Source organism: Stegostoma tigrinum, chromosome 15, assembly GCF_030684315.1.
Source record: "Stegostoma tigrinum isolate sSteTig4 chromosome 15, sSteTig4.hap1, whole genome shotgun sequence".
In the NCBI taxonomy this organism is placed as follows: Eukaryota; Metazoa; Chordata; class Chondrichthyes; order Orectolobiformes; family Stegostomatidae; genus Stegostoma; species Stegostoma tigrinum.
This window is the reverse complement of record NC_081368.1, coordinates 71,897,644-71,923,479: the sequence shown is the minus strand read 5'-3', so window position 1 is coordinate 71,923,479 and position 25,836 is coordinate 71,897,644. Positions and strand designations below refer to the sequence as shown.

Below are 25,836 nucleotides of genomic sequence, written 5' to 3'. Positions count from 1 at the left end.
ATCCAAATTTGTTTTAAAGGGTTCCAGGCTCCACAACCTTCCAAGACAGTGCATTCCAGATTCTCACCAATTATCCACAGACCAATTAATTTATTGTTGCCAACCAAACACTATTTGTATAGTACATAGAACATAGAACAATACAATGCAGAACAGGCCCTTCACCCCTCGATGTTACACCGACCTGTGAACTAATCTAAGCCCCTCCCCTTACACTATCCCATCATTATCCATATGCTTATCCAAGGACTGTTTAAATGCCCCTAATGTGGCTGAGTTAACTACATTCCATGCCCTTACCACTCTCTGAGTAAAGAACCTGCCTCTGACATCTGTCTTAAATCTATCACCCTCAATTTATAGCTATGCCTCCTTATAAAAGCTGAAGTCATCATCCTCAGAAAAAGACTCTCACTGTCCACCCTATCTAATCCTCTTGATCATCTTGTATGTCTCTATTAAATCCCCTCTTAGCCTCCTTCTCTCCAATGAGAACAGGCCCAAGTCCCTCAGCCTTTCTTCACAGGGCCTGCGCTCCAGACCAGGCAACATCCTGGTAAATCTCCTCTGCACCTTTCCCAATGCTTCCACATCCTTCCTGTAATGGGGCGACCAGAACTGCACGCAATATTCCAAATGAGGCCACACTAGCGTTTTGTACAGTTGCATCGTGACATCACGGCTCCGGAACTTAGTTCCTCTACCAATGAAACCCAAAACACCGTAAACCTTCTTAATAGCCCTATCAACCTGGGTGGCAACTTTCAGTGATCTATGTACATGGACACCAAGATCCCTCTGCACATCTATACTACCAAGAATCTTTCCATTGACCCGGTATTCTGCCTTCCTATTATTCCTCCCAAAGTGAAACTCTTCACATTTGTCGTATTAAACTCCATTTGCCACCTTTCGGCCCAATTCTGCAGTTTATCCAAGTCTCCCTGCAACCTGCAACATTCTTCCACACTGACAACCACTCCACCGACTTTAGTGTCATCTGCAAACTTACTAACCCATCCACCAATGCCTGCATCCAAGTCATTTACAAAAATGATAAAAAGCAGTGGTCCCAAAACAGATCCTTGAGGCACACCACTAGTAACCGGACTCCAGGCTGAATATTTTCCATCAACCACCACTCGTTGCCTTCTTACAGAAAGCCAGTTTCTAATCTAAACTGCTAAATCTCCCTCAATCCCGTGCCTCTGTATTTTCTCCATTAGCCTACCATGTGGAACCTTATCAAAGGCTTTACTGAAGTCCATGTATACCATGTCAACTGCCCTACCCTCATCCACATGCTTGGTCACCTTCTCAAAAAACTCAATGAGGTTTGTGAGACACAAACTGCCCTTGATGAATCCATGCTGACTATCTCCAATCAAATTGTTGCTTGCTACATGATTATAAATCCTATATCTTATAATCCTTTCCAAAATTTTTCCTTGAACAGACATAAGGCTCACAGGTCTATAATCACCTGGGTCATCCCTACTGCCCTTCTTGAACAAGGGCACAACATTTGCAATCCTCCAGTCCTCTGGTACTAAACCTGTAGACAATGAGGACTTAAAGTTCAAGGCCAAAGGCTCTGGCACCTCCTCCCTAGCATCCCAGGCAATCCTCGGAAAAACCCCATCTGGCCCAGGGGATTTATTGACCTTCACACCTTCTAGAATTGATAACACCTCCTCCTTAATAACCTTAATCCTTTCAATTCTAGTAGCCCATAACTCAGTCATCTCCTCTACAATATTCTTCTGTTCCTCAGTGAAAACAGATGAGAAATAATCATTTAGCACCTCTCCAATCTCCACAGGGTCCACACACAACTTCCCACTTCTGTCTTTGACTGGCCCTATTCCTACCCTTGTCATCCTCTTATTCCTCATGTACCTATGGAAAGCTTTAGGGTTCTCCTTTATTCTACCTGCCAATGTCTGCTCATGTCCCTTCCTTGCTCTTCTTAACTCTCTCTTTAAATCCTTCCTAGCTAATCTGTAACTCTCCATCGCCTCATCTGAACCATCATGTCTCATCATCACATGAGCCTCCCTCTTCCACTTAACAAGAGATACAATTTCTTTAGTAAACCACAATTCCCTTACCTTATCGCTTCCTCCCTGCCTGATAGGGACATACCTATCAAGGACAGCTCTGATGAAGGGTCTAGGCCCGAAACATTAGCTTTTGTGCTCCTGAGATGCTGCTGGGCCTGCTGTGTTCATCCAGCCTCACATTTTATTATCTTGGATTCTCCAGCATCTGCAGTTCCCATTATCACTCACACACGATATCTGTTCCTTAAACCAGCTCCACATTTTGATTGTCCCCATCCCCCGCATTTTGCTAACCGCCTAAGTCTTGCCTAATCGCATTATAATTGCCCTTCCCCCATCTATAAAGCTTTCCCTGTGGCATGTTCCTATCCCTTTCCATCGCTAAAGTAAACATAACAGAATTATGGTCACTCTCTCCAAAGTGCTCACCTACCACTAAATCAAACACCTGGCCTGGTTCATTACCAAGTACCAGATCCAGTGTGCCTCCCCTCAATCCCAATTCATCTCAAACTACACTTCATTTACTGCTACATCCAGAGGCTATGTGGTTCAGTGTTTACAATCATAGAATCCCTACAGTGTGGAAACAAGCCCTTTGGCCTAACAAGTCCACACTAAACCTCAGTGCATCCCATCCAGACCCAACCCCTGTAACTTACCTAATCTGCACATCCCTGGACAGAATAGGCAATTTAGCATGGCCAATTCACCTAACCTGCACATTTTTGGACTGTGGGTAGAAATCAGAGTACCCAGAGGAAACCCACACAGACACGGGAAGAATGTGCAAACTCCACATAGACAATCACCTGAGGATGGAATCGAATCTGGGTTGCTGATGCTGTAAGGCAGCAGTGCTAACCACTAAGGCACCATGCTGCCCAACACAATGTATCTCAAATTATTGCCTTCAAAACATGCAACAATCCCCCAACAATCCTTGATTTTAAACCAGTTCCCATGAAAATCTGTGTAAGGACCAGCAAAACCCCTTAGGAGCACTGATGGGATTCCACCTGAAGCTCGAAGTATGGTAGCCCTACTCTATATACCAAGTTTCATGAGATTTTCGTGACCTATTAGAAGTGAGGCAGGATCCTCACAGGATGACGCTGTTATCATCTCACATGAATACAAAGGGGAAAAGCCAAATTGCTGCAACAACTGTGGAATCACCCTCCTTTGTGTTGCTGGGAAGTTCCTGGCTAGAATATGTTTGAATTGGTGACAGCCTCCCATTATCGAAGAAAGCCTCTCAATGAGCCAGTTCCATATCAGAGTAAACTGAAGCGCTGCAGTCATAGAATTTATGCTTGACACCTATAAGAAAATTGTCATGAGCCAGTCGAGGGATTGTGTATCACTTTTGTAGATCACACAAAGGTATCTGACACTATAATCAGAGATGGACTTTGAAAAATCCTTGAAAAACCTGGATGTCCACCCAGGTTCCTGGCCAATATACAAAAGTATATAATCCTGATCATTGGCAATGGTTCATTACTACCACAGGACAAACAGGCTGTTAGCACAGAATGTATCAGTCTAGTTAAAGTGATGGGGCAGCATCCTGCTGTCTACCCTCGGGTTAGAAAAGACGGTTCTCTTAGGACTGACTAGTGAGGAATGAATGAATTATTTTATAGTCACATATATTTTACGGCAAGAGAAACAGTAAAATACAGTGAAAGGCTTTTCCACTGCCACCATGGTCTGGCACCATTTTGAATAGTTTTAAGAGTAAGAGAAATTAGAAAGCTATAGCTTAGAGAGAGTCCATCGGTCCTGAGCTAGGTTGTCATCAAAAATTTATTGTTTACTTATTTATTGATAGATCATATTGTAGGGGAAGGTTATTTTCTCTGTGTTAATCAATTGTCTGCACCCTCTTGACCAATGACCTTGGGACTAGTACTCATGACTTATGGCTGTTGTCCCATTGTCCATTTGAAGGTTAGTTTCCATTTCTTTGAAGAACAAAATAATCTTATTTTTGCAACAACATACTGATAATAATGTACATTTGGCATCTGATAAACTGTTGATGCAAGATCAATGCACATCGTCATATCTGTGTTTCTCATAATTTTTTCCTTTTGTTTTCCCATGCTGGAATTTTGAAAAGTTAATTACTGCTGTAATAGCTGTTAAATAAAATCTCATGCTACATGGTAAATACTCAGAAAATTTAATTCTTAAGGGACCCCAATTTCTAACACCATATGAAATAGCTTCCTGAAAGTCTGTAAGGACATATCAAGAACAATAGCAATCTCTCGGATCTTGTGCCAGTCTCCAATGATATGAAACAGTGGTGTGTGCTAGTGCCCATCTCATCCACCATTTTATTCAGTGTAATGCAACAGCAGGCAACGGAAGACTTTCTGGAAAGTTTTTATGTGAACTTTTTGGAGGCCTCTCCAACACAATGCTTCATCTAGGAAAAACTCACCTGTGAGCCTCCTTTCATTTAATACTGTATTCAGTTCTGGTCTCCTGCTGTAGGAAAGATATTTTTAAACTTGAAAAGATGCAGAAAATATTTTCAAGAATGTTGTTATTGTACCAGCCTCTACCATTTCCTCTGGCAGCTCATTCCGTACGCACACCACCTTCTACATGAAAAAGTTGCCCCTTAGGTCCCTTCTAAATGTTTTCCCTCTCACTTTAAAGTAGATCCAATGATCAGGGTTATATACTTTTGCATATTGGCCAGGAACCTGGGTGGACATCCAGGTTTTTCAAGGATTTTTCAAAGTTCATCTCTGATTATAGTGTCAGATACCTTTGTGTGATCTACCATCTAGTTTTGGACACCCCTATCCTGGGAGAAAGACCTTGGCTATTCGCCCTGTCCATGCACCTCATGATTTTATAAACTTCTATAAGGTTATCCTTCAGTGATATTTCTAAGATCGGTCAACTCTATGAACGAGTGTGGGGAGCAACCACAGCCTCAGAGCATAGACTAAACTCAAAGTGTGCAAATCTGTAGCTTTCGCCACACTTCCTGAGTAATGGGTTTTGTAATAATGTCATGTACATGTTTTGGAGAAGTTCCACCAGCACAGCTTCCACGGTAGACTTAAGATCTACTTACAAGATCACATCACAGACATTGAGATCTTCAAAACAGCCAAAATCACAACGAGGACTTGATCTACTGGGAAAGGCTGAACAGTCTGGGGCTATTTGCCCTGCAGTATCAGAGGCTGAGGGATGACCTGATAGAGATTTATAAAATCATGAGGGGCATGGATATAGTGAATAGCCAAGGTCTTCTTCCCATGGTAAGGGAGTCCAAAACTAGAGGGCATAGGTTTAAGGTGAGATGGAAAAGAGTTAAAAGGGACCTAAGGGGTAACTTTTTCATGCAGAGGGTGGTGTACATATGGAATGAGCTATCAGAGGAACTGGTAAAGACTGGTATAACAACAACATTTAAAAGGCATCCTGATGAGTATATGAATAGGAAGGGCCAAATGCTGGCAAATGGGACCACCTACGTTCGGTTCGCAGTAAACAACTGCACTTCCCAGTCGCGAGCCATTTCCACGCCCCTCCCATTCCTTAGACGACATGTCCATCCTGGGCCTCCTGAAGTCCCATAATGATGCCACCTGTAGGTTGCAGGAACAGCAACTCATATTCCGCTTGGGAACACTGCAGCACAATGTTATCGATGTGGATTTCACCAGATTCAAAATCTCCCCTCCCCCCACTGCATCCCAAAACCAACCCAGCTCATCCCTGCCTGCCTAACCTGTTCTTCCTCTCATCTATCCCCTCCTCCCACCTCAAGCTGCACCTCCATTTCCTACCTACTAACCTAATCCTATCCCCTTGACCTGTCCGTCCTCCCCGGACTGACTATCCCCTTCCTACCTCCCCACCCATACTCTCCTCTCCACCTATCTTCTCCTCTATCCATCATCTGTCCGCTTCCCCCTCTCTCCCTATTTATTTCAGAATCCTCTCCCCATCCCCCTTTTCTGATGAAGGGTCTAGGCCCGAAACGTCAGCTTTTGTGCTCCTAAGATGCTGCTTGGCCTGCTGTGTTCATATAGCCCCACACTTTGTTATCTTAAATTGAGATATCTGGTCAGCATGGATGAATCGGAATGAAGGGTTTGTTTCTGTGCTGTACAACTCTATGACTTATAAACCTATGACTTAGGACTGAGCTCTTCTGGAAGACGGCAGCCAGACTTGTTTTCCAAGGCAGCACAACTCTACCGAGTAAAACTCAGATTAAAGAATACTGAAAAATATAGACCACCATGCACTGTCATCAAGGGAACCAAGCTGGAAGCCGTTCAGCATTTTACATGGGCACGGACATTTCTAAAACTATCTGTTAACTCTATTAATGGGTGCGGAGGAACCACAAGCCTCAGAGCTCAGACCAAGCTCAAAGTGTACAAAGATAGAACATTAGAACATTACAGCACAGTACAGGCCCTTCGGCCCTCTTCTTCTGACACATAGTAATGTGTCCTATAACAATGTCATGTATTCATTTCGGAGCACTACCATCAGAACAGCCTCCAAAGCATCTTCAAGATCCAATAGAGGGTTGTGTCACAGACATTGAAAATTCTCGAAACAGCCAACATCACTAGCATTAAGAACATCTTCCTGCAAAGCCTCTCCAAGACTGCATTGAACAAAGAGCAGACAACTGGTATTTAGAACTGAGGGACCGCAGGCAAATGTTTTACACGATCCTGAGGAAGTCATTCTCTGTGCCACATTGGCCATTGTAGTGTGAAGTCCAGGATTCGATCATGATGCCTGAAGATACTGTATCAACAGTGCAGTAGATATCTTTGAGAGTGAGTGAAGAGCAGCATGAAACAACAATGACAGTGAAGGATAGATCCAGTTGAACCCAGTAGAGGTAATATCTTCAATTTATCCCTCATAAAACATCATTAAAACAAAATATCTCATCATTGTCACACCACATTGTGGGAGGTTGCTGTGTACACAATACTGCATTTATTATTTTACCACAATGATTACACTTTAAAACACTTCCATGGTTGTAAAGCTCTTTGGGACGTTATGCTGTTCTGAAAGTGCTATATAAATGATAACTTGCATTTTAATTACACCCAAGTATATAATCATTCAGAGACATTCATAGGCAATGCAAAGTTACCCATAGAGGGGTTAAGTTGGGGCTGTAGGGCAATGCAAAGTCGGGGCTGTAGGACAATGCAAAGTGCTCAGACAACAGGAAGAGAAACAAATGGAGATGGTGACTGCAACTAAGAACAGGTATGTTGACCAGGATTCAGCATCACCATAATTGATTAACTATTGAAATTCATCATAAATCATAACAAAACTCAGCAGGTCTGGCAGCATCTGCGGAGAGAGACACAAAGTTAATGTTTTGAGACCCAGATTCATCCTCAGAACTGAAAGGAGCTGGAAGGTTATTGGGTTTTGTGCTATTGACAAAGCGGGTGGAGTAAATGGAACAGGTGGTGAAAAGCCCGCAGCAAAGATAAAGGAGCACAAATCTGAATAGAGGAGCGACATAGGTTAATGGTAAATATTAATAGAGAAAATACATCAGCTTGACTGAAAGATAATACATACAAACATGACATAGGGAAGAGGTATTCACATCTTTGGACAGTGTTCGCAGACCTAAGTTTTTGATCTCAGCATGGAGTCTTAGTACCCTAAGTGGGAAATGTGGTATTGTTCCTTCAGCTTGTAAAGGGCTTTGATAAAATACTGCAGTGGGTCTAGAATTGACAGAGAAGAATGAAAATTCACTGAGCATTCCAGAAAAATAGGAAGAACATTTCCAGTGAGTTCAGGGTTGTTTCTACAATGAGAAATGGAGAACCTGTGGAATTCTCAGTCAGAAAAACAGTTAAGGCCAAAACAATGAATGTCTTAAGACTTAGTTATAGTTTGCAGGGCTAGAACCATCAAAAGGTATGGGGAGAAATCAGGAACAGGATACTGATTTGGATGATCAAGAATGATCATAATGAATTGTGGAACAGGCTCGAAAGGCCAAATGGCCTACTCTTGCTCCTATTTTCTATGTTTCTATGTCTTATCAATATGTTACTGCATCATTGATTCTACAGTTCCTCGACATTACATTTGTCCCTGACTCTTCATACCACCGAGTCAATTTCCTTCTTCACTTTCATTATGTCTTATCATTCTGTCCCCAGCTATGATGTCAATATATAGACACAACCTGAGCTGAGTCAATACACATTTAGCATATCTGCCATGGTTTTTAGACTCAACAGCCGTATTTTAAAAAATCCAGGATTGTAGGTGCTTTTCTGGCAGCTTCTTCAATGTTCCACCTTCTGCCTTGCTGTTCATTGTTTCCTGTTTCTCTGTTGTTTCTGAAACTAGCGCGCATAGCAATTTTCCATGCAAATCTGGAGACAATAAGGACTGCAGATGCGGGAAGTTAGAGTCAACAAATGTGGAGCTGGAAAAGCATAACAGGTCAGACAGCATTTGGTGAGCAGGGAAGTCAACATTTCAGGCTGAAACATTCATTTCCGTGCTCTCTGGGTGCTGTCTGACCTGCTGTGTTTTTCCAGTTGTTTGCGAACCAGTCAGCTTACAATTAATTAATTCTCAGTCAGTTTCATTTCCACTTATTTTGAGGATCCAATGTTTATGACAGTCCCTTTTCCTTCACACCCACTTTGGGACTGCCTCTGCAGCCATTAGTTGGACGTGTACCTGTTACTGGGCTGGACAGCTAAGTCTGTTGGTGCACCATGCTTTTTTTATTGAGTATGGACCTTGCCACGGTTCATGTTGATGTGAATGCATGAATTGCAGGGTCTTGGAGTGTACGATCCTAAAACTTATGCTAGAGATGAAGTGTAAGGCATACGAGTTGATTTGGCTATACTACATGGTGGTGTTTAAAAGATCTTGGGGCTGGAGACCCTGGTCCAAAGAGACTTCTGTCCAAAGCATCCAGACACAGCTCTCTGACTAGTACTAAGTAAAGGTCAGATATCAAGACACTCTTACCCATAGATCCAATACTGGCTGGAGATTTTCAGGTGTCCTTTTCATCAAGTGGGGCACGAATATAGTTCCTGCTTTGGCAGAGAATTAAGTAAGCCAACAGTCAGAGATAAATAATCGGGTTTATCAACTAACAGTCATTCTAGATTCAGGAAATGTTAGAAGATGAGAAAAGACACTTCCCCTTTTAATACCAATTTTTAAAATAATTCCTTGCTTGATGCATGAGACAATTGCCTGGTTGAGAATGTGGGTGTTGAGTAGCTGAGGAACGTAGTGATAGATAAAGAAGAGGTGCTAAAAAGACCAGCAGCACTCCAGGTAAAATGGTGGCCAGGCCCAATGGGTTGCATCCTGAATTGCTGAGAGAGGGAAAGAAACAAATTGTGGACCCGTTGACAGAAATTTTCCAGGGTTCTCTGAACACAGGATTAGTCCCAGGGGATTGCAGGATTGCAACTATGACATTGTTGTTTAAGAAAGGGTAAAGGTCAACCCAGGAAACTAAAGACCTGTCAGCTTTATGCCGATAGTGGGGAAACTAATGGAAGCCATGATACAAGATACAGTAAATATAAACTTAGAGAAGAATAAATTGATAGCAGACAGTCAACAGGGCTGGTCATGACTGGTCACGTCAAGGGCAGGTCATGACTGACAAGTTTAATTGAGTTCTTTGCTGAGGTGATACAGGCATTGGATGAGTGAACTGCTGTGCATGTTATATATTTGAACGTTCAGAAAGCATTTGATGTGGTGACATTTGGCAGATTGGTCAGCAAATTGGAACTGTTTGGTATTGATAGGTCTTGGCAGCATGGAGTAGAAGTTGGCTAAAAGTTAGGAAATAGAGCAATAGTATAGATGAGCATTTCTCAAATTGGAGATGAGTTGAAAACGGTGTTTCACAGGGATTGACATTGCTGCCCTTGCTTTGCCGGTTTATATAAACAATTTAGAGATGGATGTTGAGGACAAAATCTCTAAATTTGCAAATGATACTAAGCTAGGCAGAACGATGAATTGTGAAAATGATGCTGAGCGACTTCAGAGGGACATTGACAAATTGATCAAATGAGCAGACTACTGGCAGATGAATTTCAATGCAGAGAAATGCGAAGCAATGCATTTTGGTAGAAGAAACAGAAAGATAATGCAGGCTTAATGGCACATCTTTGAGGGAGTGTAGGAGCAGAGACATCTCCGTGTTCACAGCATAATTCTCTGAAGGCGGCCAGGTGAGTTGAAAAAGTTAATAAGAAGGCTTATATAGTATCATTGGGTTTATAGAGAGAGCTATAGAGTATGAAAGCAAGGAAGTGATGCTACATCTCTACAAATCATTGGTCAGACCACATCTGGGGTATTGTGTTCAGTTCTGGGTATCTTACAGATGTTAAAACCTTGGAGAGAGTGAAAATGAGATTTACTAGAATGATACTATTAATGAGGACATTCAGATACACAGAAAAGTTCTAGTTGTAGGAGAAGATTAAAAGGTGACTTTATTGAGGTGTTCAAAATAATGAACAATTTTGACAGGGCAAAGGATATTCTGTTTGTACTGGTTGGAAACTAGGTGGGCAGGGAGGTCACAATTTCAAGATTATCAGCAAGAGGCCCTGGAGTGACTTGAGGAGGAACTTCATAACAGGTTGTTAGGATTTGGAAAGTGATGCAGGCTGATTCCACATGAGATTTCAAAACAGAGCTGAATATATATTTCAAAGTGATGAATTTAGATGGCTGCGGAGTGAAGGCTGATGCATGGGACTAGTTGGGTATTTGTTTCAGGAACCAGTATAGGCACGATGGGTTGAGCTGCCTCCTTCCCTACTATCAAATTCTGTGGTTGGCATTAGTATCTGAGCTGACAGTCTGCGTAATCCCCAGCACTCATGATTGTTCTGTTCTTTCAATCACTCTCAAATTGACGTCAAGTCCTTATTGGGACGTTTGACTGCCCTCAATATTGAAGTCCTCCCAACGCACATTGCTTGGGTCATCCAGTATCCCAGCATGCATAGCACTCTATAAGGGCTGCGCGGTGACGTCAGCGCGCTCTTTCTCTATCTCTCTCCCTCTGCTTGCGTTTGAGGCGACAAGATGGTGAGTGAAAGGGTAGATGGAGCCTGTGGCCGAGGGGTAATCAGCCTCCATCCGCCTTCCGCAGCGATTGATCCGGCACCGTAAACGGCTGCTAGCTCGCCTTGCGTGTGTAACAAGCCAGGCGTCGGGAGATCCGAGCCGGGCGGAGTGGTCGACAGCGCGGGCCTGGGGCCCGAATCCCTGAGAAGGAGCACCCCGGGATTGCAGTGGGATGGTGTTTAGGGGCAGGGCTACCCCGGGCGGAGGGCGATTCGACAGCAGCCAGGAGAGCTGCTCTTTAGCCTGTCCCTAAAGAGAGGAGGCTGTAACAACAACTACTTGCATTAATGTAGCGCCCTGGCCAGAATTAGCTCCCACCAAAGTGGCAGTGTTATCAAACGCATTATGACACTGAGTTATTTCAAGAGGTATTGGAGCACCGTTCAAACAAGCAACTTTCAGAGAGGCATGTAAAATGGCAGACTTATAGTAGGATTCTAGATACTGGACAGAAGCAACTGAAGACATGGTAGCTGCTGTGGGGACAGTTAACAGACAAAGATGCTTGAGTGGCCAGAATTAGAAGAGTATGGGTATACCAGAGTTAAATGGAATTTACTGAGATTTGATTTATTGTTGTCATATCTACCAAGATGCAGTGAAAAGTGTTTTGTGTATTGTACAAGCACATTGTATCATATAAAGTCATGACCATTGTCGATTGTTGGAAAAACTATCTGGTTCAGTATTGTCCTTTAGGAAAGGAAACTGCCATCCTTACCTGGTCTGGCCTCCCATATGATACCAGACCCACAGCAATATGGTAGACTCTGAACTGCTGTCTGGGCAATTAGGGATGGACAAGGCCTAGCCAACAATGCCCTCATTCCATTAATTAATTTTTTAAAAAAGTGCAGCAGATAGCAGAGTAGAATACAGTCCGTTACAAACACAGAAGGTACAAAGACAGCGATCCAGCATTTTGAGAGATAGGAGGACCTGCAGATGCTGGAGAATCTGAGAGAACAAGGTGTACAGCTGGCTCTAGGCCTGAAACGTCAGCTTTCCTGCTCTGCTGCTTGGCCTGTTGTGTTCGCCCAGCTGTACACCTTGGTATCTCATTAGTGTTTGAGAGGTGTGTTCAAAAGTCTGATAAGTGGGGAAGAAGCTGTAGTAAGGAGACCATTCCAACCTGCATCACCATGGTTGGTGCTCAGGCAATTTGTCTGAGGTGCAGCATGTAGCAATACAAATACAAACATGCGTGGCAGTATCAGAGTGAGAAGAACCGGAATTGGAAGGTGATTGCCTTCGTAAGATTGAAACCGGCAGGTGGCAGTCTCAGATCAGCCATGATTTTTTGAATGGCAGAGCAGGCTAAAGAGGGTGAATGACCATAAGGCCATTTGAGATAGGAACAGGAGTAGGCTGTTGGCCCTGTGAGCCTGCTCCTCCATTCAAAAGGATCATGGCTGATCTGACACTCCTCAATTCCACTTTCTTGCTTTTTCCCCAATGATCTATCTATCTCATACTTAAATATACTGAAGGATTCTGTCCCCACAGCTCTCTGGCTAGCAGTTCCAAGGACACTCCATTGCTCTGAATAAAGAAATTCCCATTCATCTCAGCCTTAGATTGGTGTCACGTTACTTAAGAATCAGGAGGCTAGTTTAATTTTGTCACAGCCGTAAGCATATCATCGGTGATTTAAAATGTCTATTGCCACGAGAAGGCAAGACCTAGATTGGAGAAATTTAAACATAGAATTGCGGTAAAGGTGGATGTGGGCTTTGAAGGCACTTTAAAGCAAGGTCACGACTGATCTGGAGACCAGAGGTAAGTCCTGAAGGAGAGAGAGAACTGTTAAAGTGCCCCTGTTATGGAGACCAGGGAGGGAAATGGAATGTTCACTAGTTTTGTATTAATAGGAAAGAGTGGAAGGTGGGTCGTTTGTACTACATGAGCTAAGACAGGGTGTTGGCCAAGATAGGGCAGAAGATAGAATAAAATGTGAGTTTAGGACTCTGACACCGTTAGGGGAGTTTTGGTCAGGTGAACTAGTGAAAGGGGAGAAATTGTATGCTCAATGGGTTATTATAATCTTGGTCTCAGAGTGCAGGCACACGGTTAAACCTGTTGTCTGCTGTGTCTATTCAAGCCTATGTCCTTGGCTCTGAATCATAGGCTAGTGGCCAACCACTTTTATGACAAGCTACTGTGTTGGCACACAACAGTTTTCTATTTTGTCAGGTCCATTGTCGTAGGAACCAAGGTGAGCAAAAGCAGCTGTTGGGCCTGACTCTCCAAAGAATCCTTCCATGGAGGAAGACTGGGCTAATCTAGACTAACATCATCTTCCTTTTCAGTAGCGCGTGAGTGTTGAGTTGCAAATCACCTCAACTACCTTGAGTAAGCTTGAGAAGCGTGGTTTCGGAGCTTGATGTAATTTTATATTTGTAAGAATTTAGTCTGATCTTAATCAGAACCCCTTGTTATTTTCTTCACTTGTTCCTCTCCAGGTTAATGTACCAAAGACCCGGAGGACATACTGTAAGAAATGTCGCAGGCACCAGCCACATAAGGTTACCCAGTACAAGAAAGGAAAGGATTCCTTGTATGCACAGGGTAGGTCACTGGTGGGAATGATGCTGGATATGGCCAGATAGGTGGCAAGTGAAGTTCACCGTGGAGAAGCAAGGTGATGCATTTAGGTACAGTTAAGAAACTGTATAAAACAAATGTCCTCTCCCGAAGAGTCCAAGAGCAGAAAGACCTGGATGTAGATGTACATAAGCCATTAAACGTTGCAGGGCTGTTAATAAAGTACTTGGTGTTTTAGGTTACATACATAGGGTAAAAGAGTACAGAAGCAGGGAGGTTATAATAAATTTCTGTAAGGCATTGGTTAGATCTCAGCTGGAGTATGATGTGTAGTTCTGGGTGCCACACTGTAAGAAGGATGAGAGTGTATTGGAGATGGTGCAGAAGAGTTGAGAATAGTTCCATGGTGAGACACTTCAGTTGTAAGAAAACATTAGAGAAGTTTGAGGCAAAAATGAACTGGCTGTAGAAACTCAGGAGATCTGGCAGTATCTCTGGAGAAAAGGCAGAGTTAATATTTTGGATCCAGTAACCCATCTTCGGAACTGTTTGTAACAAATCACCTCCAGTGGGATGCCACCACCAGATGCACTTCCCTTCCACCCCCTTTGCAGCATTTTATGGGGAACCTTCCCTTTGGGACACCTGGTTCACTCCAAACATCTTGCCACACTCTCATGACACCTTCCCATGCAATAGCAGATGGTGTAACACTTGCCTGTTTACTTCCTCAGTCCTCAACATAACTTTCCAGATGAAGCAGTTGTACTTACCTGTGCTTAACTCCATCTAGTCTGCTGTATTCGCTGCTCACACTGTGGTCTTCTCTACAATGAGCAGACAAAGTGCGGAATGGCCAACTGCTTTGTGGAACATCTGCGTTTTGTCACCAAAAATGACCCTGCATTTTTGGTTGTCTGCTGCTTTAACATGCCGCCATGTTCCCTGGTCAGCATTTCTGTCTCTGGCCTGCTGCATTGTCCAGGCTGTTCGGTTTGTTTTTCGGAGACCTCACGACCTGATGCAATAGCAAGACGCTAACCTGGCTACAAAAACACAATCCTTTATGATTTAGCAAGTACAAGCTGTGGAGGCTCACTGTACTCAACGCAGCACGGAAGTTCCGTAAGCGATTCTGTCCGAACAGTAGACAGTCCCTGCTTTTTATACTCTATTTTGGCTGATACACCAAACAATTACTACATTTGGAACATAGGGAACAGGATACAGCTTTGATTGTTCATGAAGTGACTGATAACGATTTCAAGCCGCCGAAGTGTCTGGCTTGAACAAAGGTCATTGACCTGGCCACTGCAGTAGAAACAGAAGTTTCACCCAATTACAGAAGTCTCACACCGTTACAAATGCTTCCCACCTATTCCTATTCGGGTTTCCACATACCCCTGTGTAAAAAGATAGGGAGCATAAAAATTAATGGGATGTTATCCCATTAACATCTCACAGCGAGGTTCAGTACAAGCTTGTAGAACAGCATCTGATTTTCCACTTGAGAAGCCTACAGTCTGCATGGCTCAATACAGTGTTCAATAATTTTAGGGCTTGAGCACCTACCCTCGCATCCCAGATTCTAATGACATGAGCTGCTTGCAGCACAGACAACTGATTTACACCTATCTGTGATAACAAGGTGTAGAGCTGGATGAACACAGCAGGCCAAGCAGCATCAGAGGAGCAGGAAGGTGGACATGATTAGATTCCCTACAGTGTGGAAACAGGCCCTTTGTCCAAACAAGTCCACACCGCCCCTTAAGCATCCCACTGAGACCCATACCCCTATAACCCACGCAGCCCTGAACACTCTGGCCAATTTAGCATGGCGAATTCACCTGGCCTACACATCTTTGGACTGTGGGAGGAAACCCACGTAGACACAGGGAGAATGTGCAAACTTCACACAGTCGCCCGAGGCTGGAATTGAACTTTTTCTGAAGAAGGGTCTAGGCTCAAATCATCGGCCTTCATGCTCCTCTGATGCTGCTTGGCCTGCTGTGTTCATCCAGCTCTACAACTTGTTATCTCAGATTCTCCAGCATCTGCAGTTCCTACTGACTCTTACTACACCTACTTAGAACATAGATAGAACATAGAACAGTACAGCACAGAACAGGCCCTTCAGCTCACAATGTTGTGCCGACCATTGATCCTCATGTATGCACCCTCAAATTTCTGTGACCATATGCATGTCCAGCAGTCTCTCAAAATGACCCCAATGACCTTGCTTCCTCAACTGCTGCTGGCAACGCATTCCATGCTCTCACAACTCTGTGTAAAGAACCCGCCTCTGACATCCCCTCTATACTTTCCTCCAACCAGCTTAAAACTATGACCCCTCGTGCTAGCCATTTCTGCCCTGGGAAATAGTCTCTGGCTATCAACTCTATCTATGCCTCTCATTATCATGTATACCTCAATTAGGCCCCCTCTCCTCCTCCTCTTCTCCAATGAAAAGAGACCGAGCTCAGTCAACCTCTCTTCATAAGATAAGCCCTCCAGTCCAGGCAGCATCCTGGTAAACCTCCTCTGAACCCTCTCCAAAGCATCCACATCTTTCCTATAATAGGGCAACCAGAACTGGACGCAGTATTCCAAGTGCGGTCTAACCAAAGTTTTATAGAGCTGCAACAAGATTTCACAACTCTTAAACTCAATCCCCCTGTTAATGAAAGCCAAAACACCATATGCTTTCTTAACAACCCTGTCCACTTGGGTGGCCATTTTAAGGGATCTATGTATCTGCACACCAAGATCCCTCTGTTCCTCCACACTGCCAAGAATCCTATCCTTAATCCTGTACTCAGCTTTCAAATTCGACCTTCCAAAATGCATCACCTCGCATTTATCCAGGTTGAACTCCATCTGCCACCTCTCAGCCCATCTCTGCATCCTGTCAATGTCCCGCTGCAGCCTACAACAGCCCTCTCTACTGTCAACGACACCTCCAACCTTTGTGTCATCTGCAAACTTGCTGACCCATCCTTCAATCCCATCATCCAAGTCATTAATAAAAATTACAAACAGTAGAGGTCCAAGGACAGAGCCCTGTGGAACCCCACTCACCACTGACTTCCAGGCAGAATATTTTCCTTCTACTACCACTCGCTGTCTTCTGTTGGCCAGCCAATTCTGTATCTAGGCAGCTAAGTTCCCCTGTATCCCATTCCTCCTGACCTTCTGAATGAGCCTACCATGGGGAACCTTATCAAATGCCTTGCTGAAGTCCATGTACACCACGTCCACAGCTCGACCCTCATCAACTTTTCTAGTCACATCCTCAAAGAACTCGAAGGTTTGTGAGGCATGACTTGCGCCTCAAAGCCGTGTTGACTGCATTTAATCAAGCCATGCTCTTCCAGATGGTCATAAATCCTATCCCTCAGAATCCTTTCTAACACCTTGCGGACGACAGACGTGAGACTTACTGGTCTGTAATTGCTGGGGATTTCCCTATTTCCTTTCTTGAAGAGAGGAGTTACATTTGCCTCTCTCCAGTCCTCAGATATGACTCCAGTGGAGAGCGAGGATGCAAAGATCTTCGCAAGTGGCGAAGCAGTTGCATTTCTCACTTCCCAAAGCAGCCGAGGACAAATCTGGTTCAGGCCTGGCGACTTGTCAATCTTAATGTTTGACAAAATTTTCAGCACATCAGCTTCCTCTATCTCTATCCATTCCAGCATGCACACCTGCTCTTCAAAGGTTTCATTCACTACAAAGTTCGTTTCTTTCGTAAAGACAGAAGCAAAAAACTCATCTAGGGCTTCCCCTACCTTCCTCAGACTCCACACACAAGTTCCCTATGCTATCCCTGATCGGCCCTACGCTTTCTTTGACCATTCTCTTATTCCTCACATAAGTGTAAAATGCCTTTGTGTTTTCCCTAATTCGTTCTGCCAAGCCTTTCTCGTACCCCCTCCTGGCTCTCCTCAGACCATTTTTGAGCTCCTTCCTTGCCTGCAATCCTCTCTAGCTTCCTCCACCTTATGTAAGCTACCTTCTTCCTTTTCACAAGAAGCTCCACTGCTCTCGTCATCCAAGGTTCCTTTATCTTACCCCTTCTTGCCTGTCTCAGAGGGACATATTTACTCATCACTCGCAACAACTGTTCCTTAAACAGTCTCCACATGTCTATAGTTCCCTTACCATGGAACAATTGCTCCCAGTCCACGCTTCCTAACTCATGTCTAATCACGTCACAGTTTCCTCTTCCCCAACTAAATATCCTCCCATTTTGCCTAATCCTCTCCTTCTCCATAGCTGTGTAGAATGTGAGGCAGTTATGGTCACTATCACCAAAATGCTCTCCCACCACAAGATCTGATACCTGCCCCGGCTCGTTTCCGAGCACCAAGTCTAGAATGGCCTCTCCCCTCGTCGGCCTGTCAACGTACTGCGTTAGGAAACCCTCCTGAACTTGTGGCCCATATTGTCAGCTTTTCTGTCTCCTTAGCTTATTGTTATCCATGTTTTTGTCTTTCCTGTTTTTCTCTTCCTCTGGGTTCCATCTCTGCCTGTTGTGTACTCCTCCCATCTCACCCTCTGTCTTCAGCATATATGTCACCTTTTCCTGGCTACCATCAATTCTGAAGAGTCACTGGACTCAAAATAGTAACTTTTCTTTACACAGATGCTGCTAGACCTGCTGAGTATCTAGCAATTTCTGCTTTTTCAGGTTTTCCACCTCCAAAGTTTTTTTTATTTTATTTGGAAGAAGATTTGCGTGTTTTCTTTGGAGAAGGGAAAGCTGAGGGCGATTTGATGAAGCTTTCAAAATTAAGTAGTATCTGGACAGTGGACAGGAAGTAACTTCGCTCATAAGTGGAATGATGTAATTACTGTCACATTGTCTGAGGTACAGTGAGGAGTATTGCCTTACATGCTTCACAGGCAGATTGTACGAGATTGACCCAGAAGGCACAGTTTCAATGTGTTTTGGTTAAACAAATGTTTTCACAATTCAGTGGTTGAAGTGTGGAATGCACTACCTGAAAATGCAGCTGAGAGTTTACTTGAGGCAATCAAAAAGGCATTGTTCCCACTTAAATAATTACCTATTTGCACAGGAAAAAGCAGGAGATTAGTACCAGAATTAAATTGTGAGAAAAACAGATGTCGACATTTGGGCTAAATGGCCGTCTGCACCATTACAGTTCTGTGATGTCAGGATTGTTGTGCAGTATAAAAGCAATACACTGTGCATGCTGGAAATAAAAAATAACAACAGTGCTGGAGACAATCTGACAAATCTACAGAGAGAGAAACAAAGTTAATGTTTCAAGTCTGGTATGTCACATTGTTAACTCTGTTAACTTAATAAATGTTGACTTTTTTCCACTTTCGGCTCTTATGGAAATGTTGATTGACAAATAGTGCTTGTGATCACCTAGAGAATGCCTGGCTAGCATGGTGGAACTCTTGCTGTCAGCTCTAGAGTTTGCAGACAAGAAAGAGTTTTATGTTGCAGACTAATCTCCAGGAGTTTTACAAGTCTCTTTGGTATGTGGACTGACTGCTCACTGAATGGGAATTGATTGTGTTGAAACTTTGGATGATCTGGCATTAGATTTGTTGGAATTTCATGACACTAAGACAATGTCTGTGTGTTCTTCTATTTTAAAGAATGTGGAATTAGCTGAATATTGTGTTCAGACAGGAGCTAATGACATATCTTCTTGCAGGTAAGAGGCGTTACGACAGGAAGCAGAGTGGTTATGGTGGACAGACAAAGCCTATATTTCGTAAAAAGGTAAGAGGGGGTTGTTTGGACTTATCATTTTAGTGTTGCACTGTCAGGTAACTGATATGTTACACTGGCTTCATTGATTTTGAAGTGCTGTAGTGCAGCCTGAAGAGTTAAGAAGTGCAAGAGAAAAGTTTTTATTTTCTTGTTAGACTGGTTAGGGTTAGCGAGTTTTGAGAAGATTTGTAGCTCAGGTTGAGGTTCTGGAGTTTGCTTGCTGAGAACATAGAATATTACAGCACAGTACAGGCCCTTCGGCCGTCGATGTTGTGCCCATCTAACCTACACTATTCCATGTACGTCCATATGCTCGAAATGGACGGCTGGAAGGTTAGTTTTCAGACGTTTCGTCACCATTGTAGGTAACATAATCAGTGAGCCACAAGTGAAGCGCTGGTATTATGTCCTGCTTTCTAGTTATCTGTTTAGGTTTCCTTGGGTTGTTGATGTCATTTCCTGTGTTGATGTCATTTCCTGTTCTTTTTCGGAGGGTGGTAGATGGGTTCCAAATCAAAGTCCATCTACCACCCTCTGAGAAAAAGAACAGGAAATGACATCATCAACAACCCAAGGAAACCTAAACAGATAAATAGAAAGCGGGACATAACACCAGCGCTTCACCGGAGGCTCACTGATGATGTTACCTAGAATGGTGACGAAACGTCTGAAAACTAACCTTCCAGCTCAGCGAGCAAACTTACATCCAGAACTGGTTAGGGTTTCCTAAGGGCCTAATGTCTTAAGTCTTCAAATGGTTTGGTGAGTATGTTTTACTTTTGCAGTCTACTCTGATCTTGAGTTGGTATTTTGCCATGGTGCACATGTCCACTTGTTACAATTCAGATTATATTCTATACCGGGTTTCAGTGGACTGTTAGTCCTCTGTTATGGTATGGTTGGTGTGTGTTTATGAAGGGCTATTAGATTTAAATTGGCCATATACATGGATATTGGATTCTGTTATAATATACTGGGGAAAGACTTGTATGTTAACTTGTGCAATCATAATGTGTGGATATAGTGTCATTACATTAGCCTCCCATACATTTTTCCCATATAGTAGCTTCTGAACTCCCGCACCCTTAAGCTGGACATTCCACATTCACTTGTAGTTTGTCATTGCTTCAGTTTTCCTGGTTGCCAGTTAGCCGAGTATATTTTAGTTGAAAGGTTTAAATATATCCCTTTGATGAAGCCTTTTCATGTTGCCAGTCTGCATAGCCTCCCTGCTACGTCTTTCAGGTTTTCTTGCTAGGCCCAAGGCTTATCTGCTTTGCTCTTCTGTTACATCCTCTGCTGTCTCAGACCTTACTTTGTTGATTTTAGGCCATTTGTGATCACGGTTACCTAATATAGACAATTTATTGTAATTTTGTGATAGCTTTTTTGAGAAGCAGCTGTTTAAATATTGGTATTTAATTGTCAGAGAAAGGAAATTTAAAATATGTGACAGATGAGAACACTTTAGTGATCCCAGAGCTATTCTGTAGAATGGAGGAGTAGAGTCATGCTCTCCCATGTCTCAGTGGCCCTAAGTTCTTCTGTAGCAACCTCTGGTCTTGGTACTAACACTTTGCTTTTTTCTTGGGCTTATGTGAGGGAACACAAGGTCTTCCCTCAAGGAGATGGTATGACTTCTTGCCCCTTCCTGTCCCTGCTAATATTCCTTATTTTGGGACTGGTCCTCAATGTAGTGTCTGTCATCTGCCTAACCACTCTTTACTAATGGCTGTGACATCAGATGACATTGTGCCTTTCCTCATCTCTATCTGAAGGTTATTTTTCATTCCTTCTGAAACCAAAAATCCTCTTATTTCTGATAGACTACATTGATGATAGGGATGATAACACCTGATAAATCTTTGACATGAGTCCGGACTTTGACAATTCTTATGGCCTCTTTCTGTTTTGATATAGTGATTTGTTGCAGAAGACTAGTTATTAATATGACACAGTAGATGAGATCTTGTACAACACAGTAAATGCCAAATTTGGAATGCTGAGTTAACATAAGTTTTAAAGGGACCCCTAATACTCAGTATTTCTGTTCCACATTAGCCAGCAGACCTGGTCTGCAGAAGAGGGACTGTTTGGAGTGTGGGCAGTGTTTATAAACTCAGGTGTGAACTATTAACATGTTGACTCAAAGCTGCTTGCGCAGATTAGGTTTCTATTATGTGTGGCAGTGTTTCCTACTGGCTGCAACTCCCTTAGATTTTCCCTGTGTTTTTATTTGCTGCTTCATTTGCCCATAGGTGACATGCAGTGGTTTGTGCATTTGAGACTTTAGCATCTTCTTGGCTAGCACGAGGGGTCATAGTTTTAAGCTGGTGGGTGGAAAGTATAGAGGGGATGTCAGAGGCAGGTTCTTTACGCAGAGAGTTGTGAGAGCATGGAATGCGTTGCCAGCAGCAGTTGTGGAAGCAAGGTCATTGGGGTCATTTAAGAGACTGCTGGACATGTATATGGTCACAGAAATTTGAGGGTGCATACATGAGGATCAATGGTCGGCACAACATCGTGGGCTGAAGGGCCTGTTCTGTGCTGTACTGTTTTATGTTCTATGTTCTTCCATTCTCCAGTCTTGAAACTGTGTCTCCTTGAGTGAACAGTTTGTGCCTGTCATGTGTTTTCACTGCTGATCCACGTTTTTAGAGGTAGTATATTGTGGATAGAGAACAGCCTAATAAGCCAGAAACAGATTGGTAACCTGTAGCCAGTGGGGTTCCACAGGTATCAGTGCTGATTGTAGGCAAATTGCAAACAATACAAAAATAAATGGAAAGACAAACTGCGAAACGGATACAAGCAGTTTGCAGTGTGAAGTTGATATGGTTAAGTAAATGGGTAAAAAGCTGACAAATGGATTACGTGGGAAAATGTGAAATTTGTTTTGGAAGAGAGAACAAATAAAGTATTGTTTTAATGGAGGAAAGCTACAACACAAGGGGACTGGGGGAATACTTGTGTACGAAACACAGTCAGCTAGCACAGCGATGCAGTAGGTAATCCGGAAGGCTGTTGAAATGTGTGCCCTTTATTCAAGGGATTTGGAGCATAAAGAGTAGAGAAGTCTTAATACAACTATGCAAGGTACTGGTGCAATCACATCTGGAGTACTGTGAGCAGTTTTGGTCCCCTTTGTTGAAGGATATTGTTTCATTGGAGGCAGTTCAGAGAAAGTTCACTAGGATGATCCATGGTATAGAGGCATTGTCTTATGAGCAAAGGTTAAACAGACTGGAACTTCATTCATTGAAGTTTGGTGCAATGAGAAGTGGTCTCGTTGAAGCATTTAGGATTCTTAAGGGGCCTGACAGGATAAATGAGAGAATGTTTCCCCCTTTTGGGAGAATAGAACAAAAGGCTAAAGTCTCAGAATAACAGGGTGCAAGTTTAATACTGAGGTAAGGAGAAATTTACCCTGAGGATTGAGTATCTTTGGAACTCCTTGCCACAGGGCTGGACACTGAGGCCTTGGGTATATTTAAGGCTAGACTTGAATTTCTTGGTCAAGGGGGGAATTGGATGAACAAAACGCAGAAAAGTGGATATGAGGAATTTTGGATCAGTCATTTCTTGTGGACTTAATCCTGTGCTCACCCTTTATTGACTCCAGTTGTTTTAAATTCATCCAGGGATTGCGGTCACATATGTGTCAGACCAGGTAAGGATGGTAGATTTCCTTCCCTAAAGGTCATTGGTGAACCAGGTGGGTTTTTATGACATTCAACAATGGTTAAACCATTAGGCTAGCTTTTAATTCTAGATTTTATTGAATTCACATTTCACCATCTGCTATCTTGGGATACAAACCCATGCCTTCAAAACATTGGCCTGGATTTCTGGATTGCTAGTACAGTGACTAGCACCTCGCTGTGGTACCATCTCAGTATCAAAACTCAGTGGGACAGTATGCAGGAACCCTCCATACGCAGAGTTGTTGTAAGTTAATGAATCTAAAATAAATATGCAAAGATTCCCCAATCTATCTAATTTTCAGACCCTGGTTGCTAGGTAGAACAGACCAGGTTTCTGTACTTCTAAGTAACGTACAGTTATAAACTGTCAACATATATCTCGCTAAATTTAAAACACTAATTCCCTTATAAACCCCCCTTTATGCATATAGTTGTTGGTTAAGGAAGAAAGACATGAATGGAGGAAAACTGAAAAAGCAGTAGTCTTTATTCAGAAGATCTGTTAAGTTTGTTCTTGCTAATTAGGAGGTTTCTACTTGCCCTTCTATTTTTTTTCCCAATACTTTTATTGGTCTGCAAGAGGCACAGGGTGGCTGCTTCACTTGTAAAAGGTCTCTGGCTTATCGGTTAAAAATGAAAAGCTACAGCAATCGCTGAAAAAAACATAAACTGATTTTATTCAGTTTTAAAGTGGGCTTTGACTGCAGAAAACAAAGTTGGTGAAGATCAGATCACTTATTTGTATCTTATTCTCAGCCCCAACTATTCAGTTACCTGAGAACTGATCAGTCATTGGTAGACAAAAGTCTTTCTCATTGGTCAGTGGACTTGTGACCAGTTATCAATCAACATCGTTCTACCAACTAAATTTGTATCTATACACAACCACTTGGCTCCAGTTTGTTTCCAACCTCTAAACGTCGGTTACTGCTTCTTCAGACATCTGTGTTCACAAACCTGCTATGGGTACACACTTTCAAAATACACTGTTATCCATGATTTTTAAAAACAGTTCTTTCTTACTTCAGTCCAGAATTTTGAAAAACGCTATTTAACAAGTGGTTTTTGCACCCATTAATTATGCTGTTCCAAAATAACTTTGTCTACCTCACAGTTTCTGTTAATCCACAGTACGTTTTGCTGGTTGTAAAGTCACAGAGGTCAATTTCCTCTACTCTAAGGAAAACAGCCGTAGTCTGTCTAATCTTTCTTCATAACTGAACTCTACAACCCAGGCAGCACCTTAGTAAATCTTCTCTGCACCCTCTCCAGTGGTGTCGCATTTCTCCTGTAATGTGGAACTGTAGTTCCTTTCTTCATGTTGTTTAAATTTGGTTCAGGGTGTTGAGGTTCCACAATGTATATGTGTACATGGTGTTGTGACCTTATTATGTCGGGATTTTGACAGCAGCTAGGGTTTGCATAATAATTTGTAGCCCTTGTGATTACAGGCTAAGACCACAAAGAAGATTGTGCTGAGATTGGAATGTGTGGAGCCTAACTGTCGATCAAAGAGAATGCTGGCTATCAAGAGATGCAAGCACTTTGAGCTGGGAGGAGACAAGAAGAGGAAGGTAAGTGTGCCTGAGCCCTTCTATGGATTGGGTAGCGGGCATCAGGCACTTGGTAACATTCTGCTGAAGGTGCAGTGATTTGGCTAAACTCCTTCATGTTTAATAATGTAGCTTCCCAAAGGTTATGTGTACCTTTATAATTCTGGTTCAAGACTTTGTAGTGTTTTAAGCTGTATTTCACTACTGGGGGTGGGGACTGTCAAGATCAGATCTGAAACACCTACGCAGCAAGAGGGTGTCGATTGTTGTGGAGGCTTTTGGGAGTGTGAGACAGCTTTGCTTACAGTTTGAGCGGATAGACTTATACTCTGCACTTGTTACATTAGAGACATTTAAGCGACTCTTGGGTAAGTACATGGATGATAGTAAAGTGAAGGGTATGCAGGTTAGTTTTGATCTTAGAGTAGGAGAATAGGTTGGCACAATATCATGGGCCGAAGAGCCTGTACTGTGCTGTGCTATTCTCTTTCGCTGTGTGCTGAACCTGTCCTGGAAGTGTTCGTTTAATGCTTATAACAGGTGCTTTATACAAGTAGGAAGTCAAATGTAGCAGCCCCCCAAAAAGGCAATAATCCTCAGATAAAGACGTGACATTAGGAAAATGCTGACTAATGTGAAACTGACAGGATTGCTGTTTACCACATAGTAAGATGTTTGCTAACCTTTGTTCTCTACTTTTTTTTCCAGGGGCAAGTCATCCAGTTCTAAGCTGCAGTCTTTGTGTTTTTCGGAGTACAAATTCACAATAAAAGTAACTAAAAGTTATTGTTGGTGACTCATCTTCCCTTCTTACTCTAGTTCAGAGCTGGGGCATCTGCGAGGGTGCTTATATTCTCAGAGGATCCATGTGTCATTATCCCTATGGAGGCTGACCATATTTACCAGGTGATTGTGTGCAGAAATAAATGTCTCTTTAGACTTGCAGTTTTAAGATAAACCAGTTCATTTAACATCTGTTGGATATTAAAAGGCATCACTGAACACCTTGGAAATATCCAACTTGTCAGAGAGGC

At 42.9% G+C, this 25,836-nt stretch overlaps 1 protein-coding gene across 1 annotated transcript; it reads left to right on the top strand.

Annotated features, from left to right (window-relative positions):
• Positions 1-11,107: 11,107 nt before the first annotated feature.
• On the top strand, positions 11,108-25,588 carry rpl36a (ribosomal protein L36A). Its single transcript, XM_048544976.1, has 5 exons — positions 11,108-11,210; positions 13,712-13,817; positions 19,487-19,554; positions 24,701-24,823; positions 25,511-25,588. The coding sequence occupies exons 1-5, from the start codon at positions 11,208-11,210 to the stop codon at positions 25,529-25,531; spliced, it is 321 nt and encodes a 106-aa protein (XP_048400933.1). The 5' UTR covers positions 11,108-11,207; the 3' UTR covers positions 25,532-25,588.
• The last annotated feature ends 248 nt before the right edge of the window (positions 25,589-25,836 follow it).

Bases quoted from the DNA above. Each gene is read 5' to 3' on its own strand.
- rpl36a (XM_048544976.1), top strand. The intron at 19,555-24,700 runs GTAAGAGGGGGT...TTGTGATTACAG, and splicing joins AGCCTATATTTCGTAAAAAG to GCTAAGACCACAAAGAAGAT. The intron at 24,824-25,510 runs GTAAGTGTGCCT...TTTTTTTTCCAG, and splicing joins GAGGAGACAAGAAGAGGAAG to GGGCAAGTCATCCAGTTCTA.